The 18,941-nt window shown below is 28.5% G+C and overlaps 7 protein-coding genes across 7 annotated transcripts; 2 read left to right on the forward strand and 5 right to left on the reverse strand.

Moving 5' to 3' along the window:
* Positions 1 to 6,088: 6,088 nt before the first annotated feature.
* Positions 6,089 to 6,916, reverse strand: GO595_004127 (Myb-like DNA-binding domain containing protein; the record flags this gene model as incomplete). The annotated part of the gene is made up of 1 exon (XM_067917225.1): positions 6,089 to 6,916. The coding sequence occupies one exon, from the start codon at positions 6,914 to 6,916 to the stop codon at positions 6,089 to 6,091; it is 828 nt and encodes a 275-aa protein (XP_067775665.1).
* A 2,203-nt stretch (positions 6,917 to 9,119) lies between these two features.
* Positions 9,120 to 10,694, reverse strand: GO595_004128 (radial spoke head protein 4-like A; the record flags this gene model as incomplete). Its single annotated transcript, XM_067917226.1, has 1 exon — positions 9,120 to 10,694. The coding sequence occupies one exon, from the start codon at positions 10,692 to 10,694 to the stop codon at positions 9,120 to 9,122; it is 1,575 nt and encodes a 524-aa protein (XP_067775666.1).
* Positions 10,695 to 10,793: 99 nt separating this feature from the next.
* GO595_004129 (Sm-like ribonucleoprotein) lies at positions 10,794 to 11,237 on the forward strand (the record flags this gene model as incomplete). The annotated part of the gene is made up of 1 exon (XM_067917227.1): positions 10,794 to 11,237. The coding sequence occupies one exon, from the start codon at positions 10,794 to 10,796 to the stop codon at positions 11,235 to 11,237; it is 444 nt and encodes a 147-aa protein (XP_067775667.1).
* Positions 11,238 to 11,418: 181 nt separating this feature from the next.
* Positions 11,419 to 11,982, reverse strand: GO595_004130 (DJ-1 family protein; the record flags this gene model as incomplete). Its single annotated transcript, XM_067917228.1, has 1 exon — positions 11,419 to 11,982. One exon carries the CDS (start codon positions 11,980 to 11,982, stop codon positions 11,419 to 11,421), a length of 564 nt encoding a protein of 187 aa, XP_067775668.1.
* A 2,178-nt stretch (positions 11,983 to 14,160) lies between these two features.
* On the reverse strand, positions 14,161 to 14,517 carry GO595_004131 (tctex1 domain-containing protein 2; the record flags this gene model as incomplete). Its single annotated transcript, XM_067917229.1, has 1 exon — positions 14,161 to 14,517. One exon carries the CDS (start codon positions 14,515 to 14,517, stop codon positions 14,161 to 14,163), a length of 357 nt encoding a protein of 118 aa, XP_067775669.1.
* Positions 14,518 to 14,891: 374 nt separating this feature from the next.
* GO595_004132 (Tetraspanin family protein) lies at positions 14,892 to 15,500 on the forward strand (the record flags this gene model as incomplete). Its single annotated transcript, XM_067917230.1, has 1 exon — positions 14,892 to 15,500. The coding sequence occupies one exon, from the start codon at positions 14,892 to 14,894 to the stop codon at positions 15,498 to 15,500; it is 609 nt and encodes a 202-aa protein (XP_067775670.1).
* A 1,491-nt stretch (positions 15,501 to 16,991) lies between these two features.
* GO595_004133 (heat shock 70 kDa protein) lies at positions 16,992 to 18,560 on the reverse strand (the record flags this gene model as incomplete). Its single annotated transcript, XM_067917231.1, has 1 exon — positions 16,992 to 18,560. The coding sequence occupies one exon, from the start codon at positions 18,558 to 18,560 to the stop codon at positions 16,992 to 16,994; it is 1,569 nt and encodes a 522-aa protein (XP_067775671.1).
* Positions 18,561 to 18,941: the final 381 nt, after the last annotated feature.

Here is an 18,941-nt window from a genome sequence, read left to right on the forward strand (position 1 = left end):
AATGTACTTTTCCTCTTGCTTTTAAGAATTCCAATTTTTTGTGTCTTAAAAATAATAATTTGATTCTTTTCGATCCAATTGATGATGATGAGACATCACTTTTTAATCTTCCTGGTGAAATATTTTGTACACATTCATCACGTGATCATCTTTATATTGTTTTAACTAATAATAAAATGTTTGTTATTGATCTTCATTCTCGTAGTTTTTCGTTCGAATATGTCGATAGTCCTGGGATTAATAGTGATACTATTTCTTGGTGTGTTATTTCTAAAGTTAATGTTGACCAAAGAATTTTTGCTCAAATAACTCATGATAACACATTAAAAATTGGTGATAAATCCATCAAGAAATTTCTTGTTAAAAAATCGAAACTTCTTTTTATGGATATCATTGGAATCGATGGGAAAATATCTACAAATGATAAAGATAATTATTTACTTATTGTTTCGAGTACTTCAATAAAGACTATCGAACCAATTAGTATGAAACTTCTTATTAAAATGAAGTTTAAAGAAGCACCAATAGATGCAACTGTTACTGATTGGGGTTCTCTTTTATTGTTATATACAAATCGTATCGAAATTTTATATTTACCGAATGTTAAACATGAAATTCATAGTTTCCTTCCAATAACAGATCAAAACGCTGTTATAAAACTTATACCTTATGTCGGAGCAGTTGTTATGTCGAATGGTAAAGTAACTGTTTATGCAAAAGATATTGTGAAGCATAAACTTTCACCAGATAATCCGCCAATTGTTTTGGATACGAAAAGAAAACGTGATAAACTTTTGGGAACTCCGACAAAGAAAACTATTGTTGACATAGGAAAAGCATTTCATCATCAAAGAATAACTAAAGACATCAATGATACTGCAAATATGTTACAAGAACTTTTAATAAACGCGCATAAAATAACTGAGAAATTGAACGAAATGGAAAATAAATCATTGCAAATAATTGAAAAAAGTAGAAAATTCTATGAGGAATCAAAGAAATTTAGAAAAAGAGAAAAGAAGTAATATCTTGTTTTTTCATTTGAATGTAAAAATAAACATGAAATATTTTTATGTGTTTTTTATGGGTGAATCAGATGTGTTTTGCAATGCAATTATTGCAATGAAAATCAAATTATTAATGTGAATTTATGGAAAAATGTCATTTACAAAAATACACTTGGCTCTAAATATAAAAAATAAATATTTTCATTTTGATGATCAATTCAATCCATTTCAAGAAGTACGATTCCTGTATGATACATACAATTAAAGATGCTATCATAAATGCAGTTTCAAATAATTTCCAATTTTTTTGAATATCTAATTATATAAAAATTAAAATTAATTAAAATAAATAACGTGTAAAATAATATTTGGAATTTAGTCAAATTACATCAAACAGCACTAATGATCGCAGCTAAAAACGGTTACACTAAAAGAGTTCAATTTCTTCTTCAAAATAAAGATGTTGCTATTAATATTAAAAATATTTGTTTATTTTATGAAAAGTCTGTTTTATTAATTTTCAATTTTTTGGTGATATATAGAAATTATTTGATTTATTTTGAACTGCATTAATTGTAGCATCTCATTTTGGATATTTAGATATAGCGAAATCACTTCTCGCGCAAAAAGATATTGATGTCAATTCAAGATCTGTTAATTAAATATGTTTGTATTCTGTTATAATAATTTAGAGTTTAAAAATAAATTTTAGAAAATGTTCATTTTATTTCGAACAGCTCTTATGGAAGTCTGTGAAAATAATCACACAGAAATTGTTAAATTACTTCTTGAACATAAAGATATTGATATCAATGTGAAAAATATTTATTTGTTATATTTATTATTTATTTCAATAATTTGAGATTATTTAATATAATATGGAATTTTATTGAAGAATTTGACGCCGCTCTAAAGTTGTCTGTGGGTGCTATTGTGCTTCAGAGATTCTTGTACAATTTTATATAAAATGAAAAGTAGGCTTCCAAAAAAATATATGTTGACAAAATTACAGTGATTACACTTTTTAAAATAATTATTAATATGATGTGTACCTTTTAAAATATGATTTTTTTTATAAATTATTATTTTTTTGCTTCAAAATTCTTATTTCTATGTTTTTGACATTTCATCTGTTTTAATTTAATGATTTACTTATGCACTTTTTTCCTTTCTCACCCTTGAGTTGACTGGATATATTAAAAAAATTACGCCAGCACTTTGCGCTGGCCATTTTTTCCCTATTTTATGTCAACCGGCGAGATCCCACATACTAATATGATTCCCTTTTTTATTAATTTTTTTTCTTTCTACTTTATTCTTGTATTAAAATAAAATTTTCTTTTATTTATGAATTTTTATACTTTTTATTTAATAGTAATACATTTTTTATAAATCTATGTTATCTTTGAGCTAATGACAAAATAATAATGATAAACATATATATATATATATAGTCTTAATATTTCTTCCAATATTATTTATTATATCTCTCACTTAATTAGGCATATTATAAATAGTTATAATATTTACGTTTTATAAGTTAATAATATTATTTTATTAATTATTGTTTTTTCTAAGTTAATGAAGATAAACATGTAAATTCATCATTATATATATATATATAAAAGCTAGTCAGGTGGGAGAGACACTTTTTGAGATCCACTTCGACCTTAGTTAATTTTTTCAAATGAATCAAAATCAAACAGCAACAACAAACCAGAAATCACAATACGAATGGGAAACATTTACAGCGCTCGAAAACATAATCTTTGGTTTGAATATAGACAATTTTGCTCAATCATCAAATTTTATTATCAGCAAGTTTTGTAAAGAATATCCAATATCTTATGATATCATCATATGCCAAATGATATATACATCTTTTCTGATTAATAGTAATAATTTTGATATATATTTGAGATTGTTACAAGAAATTGAAAAGTATGAAGAAAATAATAAAATTAACACAAAAATAATAAATTTATTTTCTCAATTTCTACTTAAAGAAAACACACAAGAATCATTTCATTTACTTAATTACATGATTAATTATAATTTACTTGAATCAAAAATCATCCAAAATATAAATAAACCATTTTTTGTTCATATTAATCAAGATAAATTTTATGAATATAAATATTTATTTGATAAAGAAAATATTTCTTATGAAGAACTTTCAAAGAATGATTTTGCACTTCATAAGCAATTAGTTAAAGAAGGAGTTAATCCGGATGAAATAGCAAAAATAATTCGAAATGATGAAATAGAAAAACTTCAAGAAATATCATCACAAACAAATTTTGATTTTAATCAAACAATTCGAAAATCACTTTATGAACGATGTGATTTTGTTAATAAAATAAATGTTTCATTAATTGATTATGCAGCATTTTTTTCTTCAAACAAATGTTTTAAATATTTACTTATGAATTCTACAAAAGTAAATAACACAGGTAAATATGCAGTTGCAGGTGGAAATTTAGAAATCATTCATTTATGTGAACAAAATCATTCATCATTTGAAAATGCATATGAAACAGCAATTGTGTTTCATCGAAATGAAATTTTTAAATATCTTTATGAAAATAAAATTGAAAAAATTGATAATTTAGAAAAATTAGGAACGAAATGCATTTATTATCATAATTATGAAATTTTTACATTTTTGGAAGAAAAAGGAATGAGAATTGATAATAGTATTATTATTGAATCAGCAAAAATTGGAAATTTATTTTTAACAAAATATTTTCTTAAAAAATATCAAATTCCCAATGAGTTAATCGTATTTTCTGTAGAATCAGGAAATATTGAATTTGTTAGATATTTATTTAGTAAAAAACATATTAACATAAATGCTCAAAATATTTATTTGTTTTATTTGATATTTATTCCAATAATTTTATATTTTTAAATAATATTTGAAACTTATTTATTGTATTTGAAACTGCACTTATTAAAGCATCTATAAAAGGCTATCTCGAAATTGTTGAATTACTTCTTGAACAAAAAGGAATTAATATTAATGCTAAAAATATTTATATGTTTTATTTAGAATTTATTTTAATAATTTTATATTTCAAAATAATATTTGGAAATTATTTAAATCATTTGATACAGCGCTTATTTTGGCATCTTTAAATGGATATACAGAAATAGTTAAATTACTTCTTGAACAAGAAGGAATTGATATTAATGCTAAAGATATTTATTTGTTTTATTTAAAATTTATTTTAATAATTTTGGATTTCAAAATAATATTTGGAAATTATTTAAATAATTTTATACAGCACTTCATATAGCAGTTAGAAATAATAATATAGAAATAGTTAAATTACTAATTGAACAAAAAAGAATTTATGTCAATTCTAAAGATATTTATTTGTTTTATTTGATATTTATTTTAATATTTTAATATTTAAAAATAATATTTGGAAATTATTCATATTATTTAAAACAGCACTTATTTTATCATTGGAAAAAGGTCATATTGAAATAGTTAAATTACTTCTTGAACAAGAAGGAATTGAAATTAATGCTAAAGATACTTATTTGTTTTATTTGAAATTTATATTCCAAAATAATATTTGGAAATTATTTAAATTATTTAATACAGCACTTATTTGGGCATCTTATTATGGTCATACAGAAATCGTTAAATTACTTCTTGAACAAGAAGGAATTGATATTAATGCTAAAAATATTTATTTGTTTTATTTAATATTTATTTTAATAATTTAATATTTCAAAATAATATTTGGAAATTAATTAAATTATTTTGGACAGCACTTATGTATGCATCTTCAAAAGGTCATACAGAAATAGTTGAATTACTTCTTGAACAAGAAGAAATTGATATTAATGCTAAAAACAAATGATGATATTTCATGGGGAAATGTCAATGTGGAGGACATTTGAATAAACCTTATCAATAGATATAAATTTTTTTTTTGCATAATCAATTGCATATGAAGCTTCCGTTTTTTTTTTTTTTTAAAGGAAGGTTTATCAATGTTTCCTATATTTAGTTTTAAATATTTTTTTTTCGGACATACAATGCATTAAATAATTTCTCATCTGTTTGATTCACATTAATTTTCATGAGTCATCATCTCAAGAAAATAATCTTGTTCATGTGATTGAACTTCTAAAATCATTGAAAAAAAACTTTGTGTTTTTTACTTTGAATTCGGTTGTTATCTTCAAATTCTTTCATTATTTAATGAAACTTATGTGTAGGAATGATATCACATTCATTTAAACCTGCAACAAATGTTGAATAAATTTTTTGACTAATGTCCAAAATTTTTTAGATCATTTCATCCATTAGGGCAACATTAAACAAAACAATAATTTATTTGCCAAGATATACCCTGATAAATATACCTTAACATCGTTACTACAAAAATGGAGCCATTTTCGATTTTTTTAATATGTTACAGAAACACAATTAAAATGATAACAAAATCACAGAAACATATTTTTTGAATATGATTTTATTGAAGAATTTAAAATAATCTGATTAGATAAAAAGATTTTTTGAAATCTTTGGATTTTCAACGTTAGAGTTTACACTGCTTATTAAAGCCGATTAATTTTGTCAGAAAATGATAAATATTCATCGAGATTTTATCATGTCAATTTTTGAATGAATTTCAAAAATTCAGCAAGTGTGATTTCGACCAAATAAAAATATCAATATCTCAATATTAATCTTATTTCATCATATTAATTTTTATGCTTCATATATAATACATATTAAAAGCATTTTTTTAGTTTGAAAAATTTGATAATAATATGAGAAACCTGTTTTTGCATCGGGCCAGATAAGAAGAACATTCGCAGACATTTATGCATTGAAAACAACCAAGAAAATAATTCAAAAAGTAGTTAATTGAATGGTCCTATCGGAAAGAGATTTTGGCTGACATTCCGAATACAACAGCTTTTTCACAGGATTATCATCAAGTCATAAATTTAACCTTATGAAAAAACGTCGGTTTGATTATTCACACAGAAAAGTTGTTGAATAAAATACAGAAAAACCCATGGTTTAGTGAGACGTTATCTCCTTGATTATCGAATTAATTAAGGAATTGAAATGGACCTCGGTTAGGAAATACTGGGAATCCACTATCAATCGAATCTAGAATACTAGAAATTGGTGGAAGTGCTGGTCTTGAAGGAGATTGGCTAATATATCCTGTCTGAAATAAAGGCATCATTGATTGTATTTCTGTTCTTAATATAGATGAAGGTGCTGACATTGTTGCTGAGATTTGGTGCCTTTCTTGTGCTAAATTCATACTCATATTCTTTTCTTTCATCATCTGACGATAATGGTAGCGGCATTGTGCATCACTCCTATTTCCAAGCTCTGCAGATATCTTTGTCCATGCACGATCACCATATTTGTCGATAAGTTGAAGTAAATTTTGTTCTTCTTCTGGTGACCATAAGACTTTAGATATTCTTGGATCGAGTCCACGGAACCACCTTTGTGAGCACTGAGCTCTTGTTCTTCCGTTTCCTACAAATGCGGAGACTGGCGACCAATTATCTAAGCCATACTTGTTAATTGCGCACAGCAAACGCTGATCTTCATATTCATTCCATGGATGAGTTTTCTTTCTGGTTCCATTCATCATATTTATTTGGGAATTTGTTTCTGTCGGTGAAATTGGGGAGGAAGACACATTAAGAATAGCTGAGATTCGATCGAGGGCTCTTTTTGACACAGAATAAAGCTGGAAAACGGCAGTTGCTTCATCTAATGTAATTTCATTATCAATATATTTGTGAAGAGTTGATTTCAAATGATCCATAATTTCGGGGGATATTTTGTTTAATGAGTCCACCAGGTAGCTATCAGCAATAGCAAAAAGTGGTCGAAATTGTGTTTCAGAAGTCATAAAATAAAATAAGTGCGCTTCAGACTTTTTCAAAAAATTACTCAAAATTCTATTTGCCTGATATATCGTTTTTGATTCAAAAAAAAAATTCAGAAAACAACAATTATTCTAAGTAAATCTCAGAAATAACTCAAACAACGCTGGTTCTGGTCTAAAATGTTATGAAACTAAAGTGACATTGTTGAAAAGTGATAAAAAACAAAAATATTTTCAAATAATTTTATTTCTTTTACTTGTCGATGTTAATTGGAAAGTTTTTTATTTACAATGGCATAATGTCTTTTTTATTCACATTCAGTATGACAAGAAATTTTAAATAATGAGATAGGTTGGTATTCAAATGAATGACAAAAGTCCAAATGGTTATTTGTTGATATCAAAGATAAACGATGGAAATTCTCCGATACTGATCAAAAGATGGAGGAATTTTACACAATTTTTATATAAAGATTTTACGGTTTTTGTTGAACGTCGACCGTTTCCACAGTTACGAGGGCGAACATTTTGGATTCTAAAAAAGTGAAAATAAAATGTTTAACGTTAAATATTTAACGTTTTTTCCTGAAGTGCCTGCATGAACAATTCTCATCAAGAATACCTACAATTTTTGAGAAAAAAGCAGCAGGATGTTCTTCGTGTTGATAGGTTTAGTAAAAACTCAAATAGTGTAGCAAATTCCGATTGTGTTATGAATGATTTTCCAACAATTCTCTCTAACTTTTTTCAATTTCCCAAGGATAATATTCAAAATTTAGCAGAAACATTAACTAATTTTTCGTGCACACATACGTTTTGTTTTTACAATTCTGATAAATTTTTAAAGATTATTTTTGATTTAATTAAAACCGAAGACTGTTCAACTCCAGCAGTTCAAGCAATCAGTTCTCTTATTTATTCACAATCACCATTTGTTCCATTGCTTTTAAAAGATTATCGTTTTCTTGATTTTATTTTCGAAAATATATCCCATAATCTGTATTTGCTAAAATGTTTACAACGTCTTATTGCTATCAATGACATATCACTTAACAAAATGATATGTAATGAACAATTTTTTTCAGTAATTTCAAATCTTATGCCTAATCCAATAGTCATTGATACAATTTCTTTCATAATTCAATACAGTGAAAACAATTTTGAAACATATGGCTTTTCATATGGTCGAAATGTTTTGCTTCAATTTAATTCAGATGAAAATTTTCTATCAGTTTTCAAATTATTTAATGTAATTCTTTCACGGCCGAACATTAACTCATTAATTTTTGATGATTCTGAACTTCTTTATCAAACACTTTCTCTTCTTTCATCAAAGATTATATCAGGTGAAACGATTCGACAAATTCTTTATTTCTTCCGTAAACTTTCAACGTTAAATTTTCTTCCAACTTCGACGTTAATCGATGGAGGACTTTATTCCGTTCTTTCCGAACTTTCTTTAACTAGTAATGAATATATATGTGAAATTTTATCTATTTTGTCTAATATTGCTTCTTTTGGTCATATGGAAGTAAATGAGATATGTGAATATGGTTTTGTTGAGTTAATTAATGAGTGTATAGAGAATGGATATTTTAAAGAAAGAATCGAAGCGATTTCTCTTGCTTCAAATATTTTGTATAAAGGAGATTGTGAACATATAAAATTGGTTATGAATGAAATTGTGTTCAATTCCTTCTGTGAATGTTTGACGAGTGATCAATATGAAATGAAATTACTAATTCTCGATAGTATATTGTACGCATTGAATACGGAAAAAGAATGTGAATCAAGAGAATTACATGATTTCTTAATCAATAGCCAATATATCGGAATCATAGAGGAATTAACATATAAAGATGAACAAGCAGTAGCTGAAATTGCTGATAAAATAATAGATCATTATAAATAAAATGTCTGTATTTTTGTTATTAATTTATATTTTCTGTTTATATATATAAAACAATTCTTCATGAAAAGAATCCTTTTTCTTAAACATGGCATTCAAAGAATGGCAAATAGATAATAATATAACTCTGTGTCCCAAGATAATAAAGACACAAGTGCTCCATTGGATTAATCATTATTTTCAGAATATTGAACACACCAAATATATTAATAAGAGATCGCAAAATATTTAATTATTCCTTCAAACGAAAAATTCATTAAATTTTGATCAAATCATATAAAAACAAATTCATTTTCATATCAATAAAATATTTATTATTTATGCAACTGATTCGTCATACGCAGATCCTTCATAAGTATACGTTTCTGAAGTACCGTCATATACAGCGCTACTTGTGATTTCTTCGTTATCTCCTTTATCATTTTCTTCATTATTTTGTTTTGTTTCGTTTTCATTTTCTTTTTCATTTTCCTCATTTTCATTTTCTTCTTCATTATTCCCATTTTCGTTTTCTTTTTCGTTCTTTTCTTCTTCTTCTTTGTTCTCTTTCTTCTTCTCGATAATCGGCGGCCACTCTTCAGCTTCAGTTGCTTTCATTCCCCAACCGAAGTAAACATTTATTACTCTTTCGCCATTATAATTACTCACGACATTTAATCCAGGCCAAGTGTTTGATCTCAGCCAAAATATTTTATCATTATTAACTCGAATACTCCAACTTGGAATATTGCCATTAATTGGTTCATCTTCAACAATAGAACGAAGTATTGGAGGTCCGACTTCAATGTCATTTAACATCTCTTCTTCGTTTTCATTTTTCTCTTCTTCTTCATTTATCGGATGATAATAATCAACGCGGCCTTGTGGTAACAAAAAAGCTGTTCGATGTACAAAGTCTTCCATTCCTTTAAGCGCTTTAAATTCATGCTCTTCGTTTAAGACAATGGGCGCATTGGAATAAAGTGGTAAATCTTCTTCAGGTTCTTCTTCAGAGATATATTGCCCTTTCGGTGATATGGTACATGAATGATAAACTCGCGCTATAAAGGAACGAAGCAGTTCTTTCTCAGTGCCTTTGAAACGATTCGGCGGGGAATTAACTTCTGCATTAAGATCGCCAGTAAACATTTGTTTGATACATCGTGAGGATGAAATTTGAATAGGCTCAATGTCTGGTAAAAGTGTCCATTTCCCACCTAACGTGTTACATACAAAGTAGTTGTATGTGTTTGGACCAGTTTCTTCTTCAATTGGAATCGTATCTGGATTATTATTTGTATCTTCTTCTTCATTGGTTTCTGGATGTGGACGTGACCCTTCATGAAACTCAACTTCAACAATGTAATAATCACGCTCTACACCATTGACTTTGCCCCAAAATCGTGCTGTCGATATTGGATGTGATCGAATTAGTTTTTGAATAGAAAGCTGTAAAAGAATAGTTTCATGAGTTGTAAGCCCAAGTCCAACTTCATGAAGAAACTTCATGTCAGAAATGACATTAGGAACTTCTCCTTCATTAGGTTCCTCTTCTTCTTCCTCATGGTTTTCTGGTGTTTCACCCTCTAGTTGTTCATTAATTTCTTCTTCCTCTTCAACTTCAGCTGTAAGTCGTTCTTTTGGAAAAAGTTGTGTTTGAATTCTTGATTTTGCTTTAGATATTGCTACAAAATCAGGACAACCTTGTTGGTGAAGATTAAGAAGTGGATTTTCTTCGGTTTGTCGTTCTTCTTTAAGAATGTATGAAAAAGGTTCAAAGTAATCAATTGGTCGGTCTGATCCAAAATCAGCTATTTTTAATAGGGTTTCACTTACTTGCTCAATAACTGAAATTTGATCTCCTTCATTTGGTGTAGATAAGTAATCAAGAGATCCTTCTGTATCTTCACACATAGGAAGTAACGAATTCCACTTTTTGAATGTGTGTTCGTTATTCTTGAAAAGTGACAGAAATCCAATCAGCCGTTTAAAAGCCACTTTTCCTAGTTATATATGCTGGCACCACATGGATCAAAGCTTGGAAAATTTGTTAATCACAGAGTAAGCATATCTATCAATGACAAACGTCGCTTTATTGGACAACTTCTCGGATTTGATATTCATTCAAATATCGTATTAAAAGATTGCGAAGAATACAGACAATTGAAAAATAGAAAACCAGGAGGACCAAGAGAAATTAAAAGAAATATAGGCCTTATGATTCTTAGAGGAGATTCTGTTGTTCATGTGGATGTAATTGGTCCACCACCACCAACGGGAAACAAAATTGCTACATCAACTTCTTCAACAACACACCAACCAGGTGTACCTCATGATAAAAACGCTTCTGCTCAAAAATCAACAAATATGCCAAAGCCAGCCCAAACTACTGGAATTGTAAATTCATCCATGAAAGCAGCGCCTTCGGTTTTGCCACCGTCTGCATTACCACAATAAATTATTATAAATTTTTTGGACATTAATTTTATTCCATACATTTATATTCTTTAATATTACTCTTGTTAAAAGTGAACGAAAAATTTTATTGTTGAATGAGAACATATAATTGTTCATTTTTTGAAACTTCAAATTAATATTTAATATGCAAAATTAAAGTAAAAAAATTGCAGTTTAATATTTACTGCAAGAGTGTTCCATTCTTAATTGATTCAGCCTTTTCTTTTCCACAAAGAGCTTCAACAATTGCAATAGCAAAATACATTGATGTTCCTGGTCCACGTGATGTAATTATGTTTCCATCAACACAAACCTTGTCTTCAACTTTAGTGCCGCCGTGTTCATTGATCTTATCATCAAAACCTGGATATCCACATGCATGCTTTCCACGAATGATATTGCAAGCTTCAGAAAGGACAACACCAGGTGAAGCGCAAATTGCTGCTACGATCTTTCCAGCTTTGAAGTGATTTTTGACTGCTTCGACAACTTTTGGATCAGCAGCAAGATTTGTTGCACCTGGAAGACCACCTGGCATAATGATTGCATCAAATAATGAGTTGGAAATCTCGTTAAACTTTTTGTCACAGTGGAATGTGATATCAAGAGCACTTGTAACATAAAGAGTTGGTGATCCAACAGCAGCAACAATTACTTCAACACCAGCTCTCCTAAGCATGTCAATTGGTGCAGAAGCCTCGATTGGTTCGAATCCTGGTGCAAGCAAAACAACAGCTTTTGGCATCGAAAAAATGAAATCTGCAAACGCTGATAAAACCGTCACATTAAACTCAATTTTACCCTTAAGGGATATTAAATAAATGTAAAAGTTTACAAAAGCAAAAATTGTATGATTTTTAAGCGATAACCGTTGTTTCTGAACTGAATTTTTCCTTTTCATTGACATCAATTGAAATTTAACTACTTCTATTTGACTCTCCAATAAGGTATACATAAGTGATATGAAAAATATTCGAAATAATATCCAAATTTTATTTTAAATTTCAAAAAATTTAAAATAATTCATAAGAAAATAAATATGGTTTTCATTGCCATCATTTCCTTCTTGTCTAACAAGTATTTTAGCAATTTCCATGTGGTTCTTTTTAGATGCCAAAACAAGTACTTTAATTGATATAATTAATTATTTCATTATCATTTGAAAATTTTAATTATCGAAGTAACCATTAACCAAAGCATAATACACTTTCAAATGATGAATGATTTCTTCATTTCCATTTGCATATTTACCAGTAATTTAAATAATTAGCGCCATTTATAAATTTATAAAATATTTTAAACATTTTATCCATGAAAAAAAAAGCAGAGTAATCGATGACTGTATTATAATCATTAATAAATCAAAGTTCAGATCATTTTATGATGAAATTTCTTGAGTTTTTTCCTTTTCATCATTTCGAAATAAAATATTTTTGCAGTTTCACTTGGATTACTTAATCCTTCTTTAGCATATTGCTTAAGTGATTCCAAAAAATATTCGAAAGAACTTTATGCAATTTATTTATGGTTTTAGTGTTATCTGTTTCAACATTTCCCTTGGGATTATGTCACTGAAATGATTGATTTTGTATTTTGAAAAATACCTTAAAAAATATAATGATTCTTCTTTATTTTTTATGATTTTTGGATCAATCATTGAGTTTTTAATCATTTTTTCCAAGATAACATGATTCTTTTTATAAAAACCCAATATCAAGCTCAAAATAAATTCATTAAAGAAAAATTGTTATCTTATTTATTCATAAACTTATTGTCGTTACGTTTTTTCATTTTATTTTCAATTAGATGTTATTCAACCTAGAAAACTAAAGCAAAACTCATAACAACCATTAAAATAGAACTTAAAGAAATGACAGAAGTTTTGAATCCTATGCTATTTGTTGATTCTGTAATTTCTTCGGTTTCACTCTCTGTTTCAGGTTGTGGAGTGTTTGTTTCTGGCTCAGGTTGTGGAGTGTTTGTTTCGGGTTCAGGTGTGCCTTCAGGTTTTATCAAATAGAATGGTTCAAAAATATTAATATTTTCTGGAATTGAAGAAGTATCTACCAAATCTTTAAATTCATCACTTATGCATATTTTTAGTTCATAATTTTGAACATTTCTCCAATTTCCTGTTAAATTAATATGAATTCCAAAGTTTTCAATTTTAGATTTAAGAGTAGTAAATAAACTAGGGAAAGTAGGAGATAACAGCGTATAAGATGTGAACATTGGATCATCAAAATATAATACTAAGTTTTTAGGTTGTGTAACATTGCATGATATTTCGATATTTTTTGGAGATAAGTAATATATTTTTTTCAATATATTCGATTTCCCATACATCTGTCATGATTTCAGAAGAATCGAATCCATAAAAATCCAGATCTTGCTTGCACTCGTAGTTAAACCAACTAACAGGAACAACATCCCAAAAAATAAGATGAAACGTTAATTGAATATATTCAAAATATTTTCTGCTAGGTTTGTGTGCCAAGTTATCAAATTTACTTAATTTTTTCAATACCCCTTTGAGAGATAATTTTTTTCATAATTTTGGGTTTCATTATCGTTAGAATATAATTTTTTAATATGTATTGTGCCATTATAATTTAATTTTATATCTATGGCGAGTTTTAAAAATAAGTTTGAAGTTCATGTTTCATTCTTCAAAGGAGCAATATATTTAATTCGACATGATTAATTTTGATTATATTTATTCTACATGTAATTTGTTTTTTCTGCTTTCTGCAAAACATTGAAATAAATCTCCAAAAAATATATGAGGTATAACAAAACTCAAATTTTTTTTAGAATCATTTAATTGAAAATATTTTTATTATATCATAACGCTTTTGTGCAATTTTAAAAAATGGGAATATGACCTTAAACAATGAAATCTGTAAATTTTAATTACTTGTCATCAATATGAATACATAGCATAAGCAATCCCGACAGCAAATATTGAATCGTTCGAAAACGTTTCTCTTGCAAAGTTGTCTGTGTCATTATCCCAAAAGCCTCGAAATCCCATAGCAATTCCTTGTCCTTTTTGTTCTCCAAGCAAAACTTGAACAATTAATTTGTATTGAGGTGGTAACACTTCTTTAAGCTTAGCCTTTATTGCTTCCACAATTTCTCTCGTTGTTTGAGATGCTGATTCAGGAGAATAAGTCTGTTTTGATAAACTTTCAACAAGCTGAGCCTTAATAATTTCTTGTGCCTGCAAAACTTTAAATTTATTTTCGAAAGCAGGTTTTGCCTGTTCCTGAGTTTCCATCCGAAATAACGATCAAATTACATTGAATATTTCCCAAAAAGTTCTATCGTATTTTCTTAGTAACGAATGTTTACTACGCAAAAATTTAAGACAAAATATTCTTTAGAAAACTTTGGGCATTTGTCAAAACCGACTGATCGTTTGTGACCGGAGGTTTTAAACCCCGAAAAATGATCTGGACTCTAAACACAAATTTTCCAATAATATCATCGAATCTCAAAAAATAATTTATATAAACATGCATAAAATAATATGTTTGCTTATATTTTTTAATTATTTATTCATAAATCCATCATTAAATGTAATATTTGAGTTTTAAGTAAAAATGCACCGATAATTACTTTTTGAGATCGTGATGGGGGTTGTTCATTTAAATGGGTTGTTCTTGTAAGAAATTTATCCGTGGATTCGGTTTCACAATCCTTACATTAATTACAATTGGTTCCACAATTGCTCTCTTTGCAGCTTGCTTGTACTTCATTAAGACAAAATTAGATGATATTTCACAAACCTTATTAATTGTCGTTATTGTAGCCTTATGTATCTCAATTCTTGTTTTCATATTCGGCATTTATGCATCAGTCAAAGGCAAAAAATGCGCAAGATCTTTGCTCGCAATAATTTACATATTTTATGCTTTGATAGTTGGCGCAATGGCTATATTTGTTCTTGCTTGCAAGGGCGTTCTCTATGATGCGGTTAAATCACAGTTCGACAGTGGTAACCAAGATTTCATTAACATTATTCAGGCTGGCTTTAACTGTAAATCATGGGACAATGCAACCGTTGGAAACACCTCATGCAAGAGTGCAATTGAAACATTCTACAATAGCACAATCCTTATCATTGGAATTTGCTTAGGTGTTGTATTCTTCATATTGCTTGTTGGTATAATATTTGTGTTCAAGTATGTTTGCTGTGGCAAAGATGATAAAAGCGATGATAACAACCAAATTTCAACACCACTTACATATGGATGGTAAATTCCAACAAAATTACATCAATAAACCGTTTAATAAAAAATTTTCTAGTGACTAATGAAATCTAGGTGTGGTCACATTAGGTTCAACAACAATTTGGTGCTCATAGGAGCTCATTTGAAGCCATCGAGAAAATCAGATTGGAACCGTCAAAAATTCTTTTCTATTGGAAAATCATTAAATCAATGTTCTCTAAATTGGACCTCTACTTGAAGAAACATTAAGCAAGGTTTTACAAGGAGGAATCACGATGACGACATGGAGTGAATACGACACTTTACATAATCCAAATATTCACTAGTTTATTTGGATTGTTTGTGTAATGCCACTTTTTATATAACATTTTTAATCGTTTATTCCTTTTTTATTTCAAAGTGTGACTTTTTGAGAAGAAAAGGCCGTCGAATTCAATTTTGGATGCTTGAAAGTCAAGCTTGACAAAAAAATTGTTTTACACAATAAATTTATTAATTTTAAATCAAAAATAAGTGTGTTATATGCCAGGCCACCAAAGGCCATTCTATTTGATTATTACATAAAGATTAATTTTTTGATTGATTAATTATGATTTGTAAGATTTTATATCATCATCTCACATTTAGCCATATTTTTAAAGTGAATATCTTTTCATATGTTTCAAAGATAATGTTTGCTCCACCTGTCCTTCAAAAATTAAAATGTAAAAGTATATATGAACAGCTTCACAAGTGGCACTTTTGAATTGGAAATGTTTTTCACATAACATAAACCGATTTCCATTTCGATTTTCTGCGAATGTCTAACAACAAGCGCGTCGTAATAAAGACCATTGACATGTCTGATGAGATGAAGAATGAAGTTATTAGTATCGCCACTCAGGCTGTAAGACGTTTTAGACTTCAAAAAGATATGGCCGAATTCATAAAGAATGAATTAGATAAGAAGTTTGAACCAACCTGGCACGTCGTTGTTGGAAGATCGTTTGGAACATCTGTTACTTATGAATCAAAAAATTTCATTTACTTTGAAATTGGTCAACAGACTTTTCAAATTTGGAAATGTTCTTAAAACAACCACTCCTAAAAGGCATCCTATATTTTTGCTTTTTTATTTCAGTGGAAAATGAAAAGTCTCTTTCAATGAAATTTCGGATAAAATTGATTTTGGCATTATAAGTTCCAAAATTATTCACGTAAAGGAGCAACAATGTGAAAGTATAAGTGCCTTTGCTAAAACATTAGATAAGTTTTTTTGTCTTTTTTTAAAATCGAAAAAATTATTTACAAACTCGTCAAACTATTCTATTTTTACAAATATTTAGCTTCACTACACCATTTGATGAACAAGCTTTCCTTCTGCTTCCAAAATCAAGCAAAAAAAAATTTAACAAATTTCCAAAAATCGAAGAAAAATTGCACTAAACAAAACAAGCTACAGATGCTCCTGTAAGCTAAAGTATGATTTATTAGTATAAGTTTGTACAACACATCATTGTCCAATTGGACAATTAAGATCTCAATTGAAAAGCTTTTCCGATTTTATGGTTGTTTTAGATTTTTGTCCGCTTGGGTCGGTTGTAACAACAGTAATTGTTCCATTTTCATCAACTTCAAATCTTGCCTCAATCATAACTTTTTCTCCTTCGGTTGCATTAACGTCAACTATGAACTCTCCAATATATTCATTTTTGTTTGTGTCTTGGTTCTCACCTATATAAATTTTGTAGCGTAATCGTGTTTGGTTTATAGCCATTGCTCTATATCTAAATGGCTTAGAATTTGCAGGCAATTCTTGTCCTTTTCTAAATATGAAATTCATTTTTGATTTCCCTGTTTTGACTCCAATTGAATGTTTCAACTGATTAGTTGGCTCTTTGACAAATGGTACATCATCATCATCATTATTCTTTGGTTTCTCTTCAAAGAGATCTTTTGCTCGCATTACTGCACCAAAAACAATTGCTTGTTCAGGATCTATACCGTTCGAAATAACTTTTCCTTTGAAGGTGTTTCCTAAGATTTCACCTACCTTTGGAATCTTCGAAGTGCCGCCAGCTAGAAGAACAACATCAATATCTTCTGACTTGAGGCATGCTTCTGTAAGAGCATCGTAAACAGGTTCCAATATTTTATCAAAAAGTGACGAGTTCAACTTTTCGAATTCTCTCCTTTTTATTTTTTGTTTCAAATCCAGATTATTGATTATTTGAGCTTTAGCCAGTATCGCATCTTGCTTATTTGATAGGATCTTTTTAGTTTTTTCGCATTCAGAATTTAACAAGAACATTGATCGATAATTTTGATGAAGATCTATATTTCTTTTATCGTTGAAAATATTTGCAATGTATTCAGATAGGTTATTATCAAAATCTTCACCTCCAATATCCTTGCGTACTGAAGATAAAATTTCGAAATCGAGATCACCATCTGAAAGTTGTAAAAGAGAAGCTTTAAGAGCATTTCCACCAAAGTCAAAGACAAGGGCAACACTTCCGGTTTTATATTTTTCTTTAATTTTATATGCAATGGCTACAGCAATTGGATCATACACAAAATTCACAGCATTTAAACCTACTTTTTGTGCCGCGCTTCTAGTGATGCCTATTCTACGATAATCATAACGCCAATCGGCTGGTACAGCTATCATAACATTCTCGATATTTGTGCTTAGATATTCGTCTGCCATTTTTTTTAAGCGTTTTAGAATAAGGGAAGTAATGTCTTCTGGTGAGAAATACTGATTCTTATTTTGGAACTTAACTTCAATAAATGGTTCTCCATTTATAGAACTGATAACTTTGAATGGCCATTTCTTCATTCTCTCTTGAAAAACAGGATCATCAAACTTTCGTCCAAGCATAAATTTGGAATCATAAATAGCGTTTCCTGGATTATCTTTCGATAGATCTTTTGCTATTTCTCCTTCAACTATTTCATCATCAGTAAAAAAGACATATGATGGAATCGCATAATCATCACTGTTTCCTTTCAATATTTCAGGTCCAGAACCTTTATAGATTGCAACAGAAGAGTATTTCTCACCAAAATCAATTCCAATAAAATAGTTGGTTTTCTTCTTTTCCATTTTTTTTAATACCAAAAAATGCCAAACTTTGAACAGCATTCAAATAACCGAATTTAACTTTTGTTCAAATAAACGGTCAAAAGAAAAATCAGAATGACGATTAAAGTCTAGTGAATTTCAAATTTATGCAACGGTTATTTTTGGTCACACCATCCGATCGATGATACTCAAAAAGTTTTATCAGTAACCCAATATAAACTATTGAACGTCTGAACTTTTTGATAAATCTCATATGATATACATAAAGGGATATTTGATATGAAAAAGTACCCCCAACGCAAACGGTCTCTAATTTAATGATCTCAAAACTCGAAAAAGCTCTTAAGTGGAGATGTGTAAACGATATTTTTATGATCATGTGTGTCTTCAATTTTTTTTACT

This window comes from Histomonas meleagridis, assembly GCF_020186115.1.
Source record: "Histomonas meleagridis strain 2922-C6/04-10x chromosome Unknown contig_25, whole genome shotgun sequence".
Taxonomy (NCBI): Eukaryota; Parabasalia; order Tritrichomonadida; family Dientamoebidae; genus Histomonas; species Histomonas meleagridis.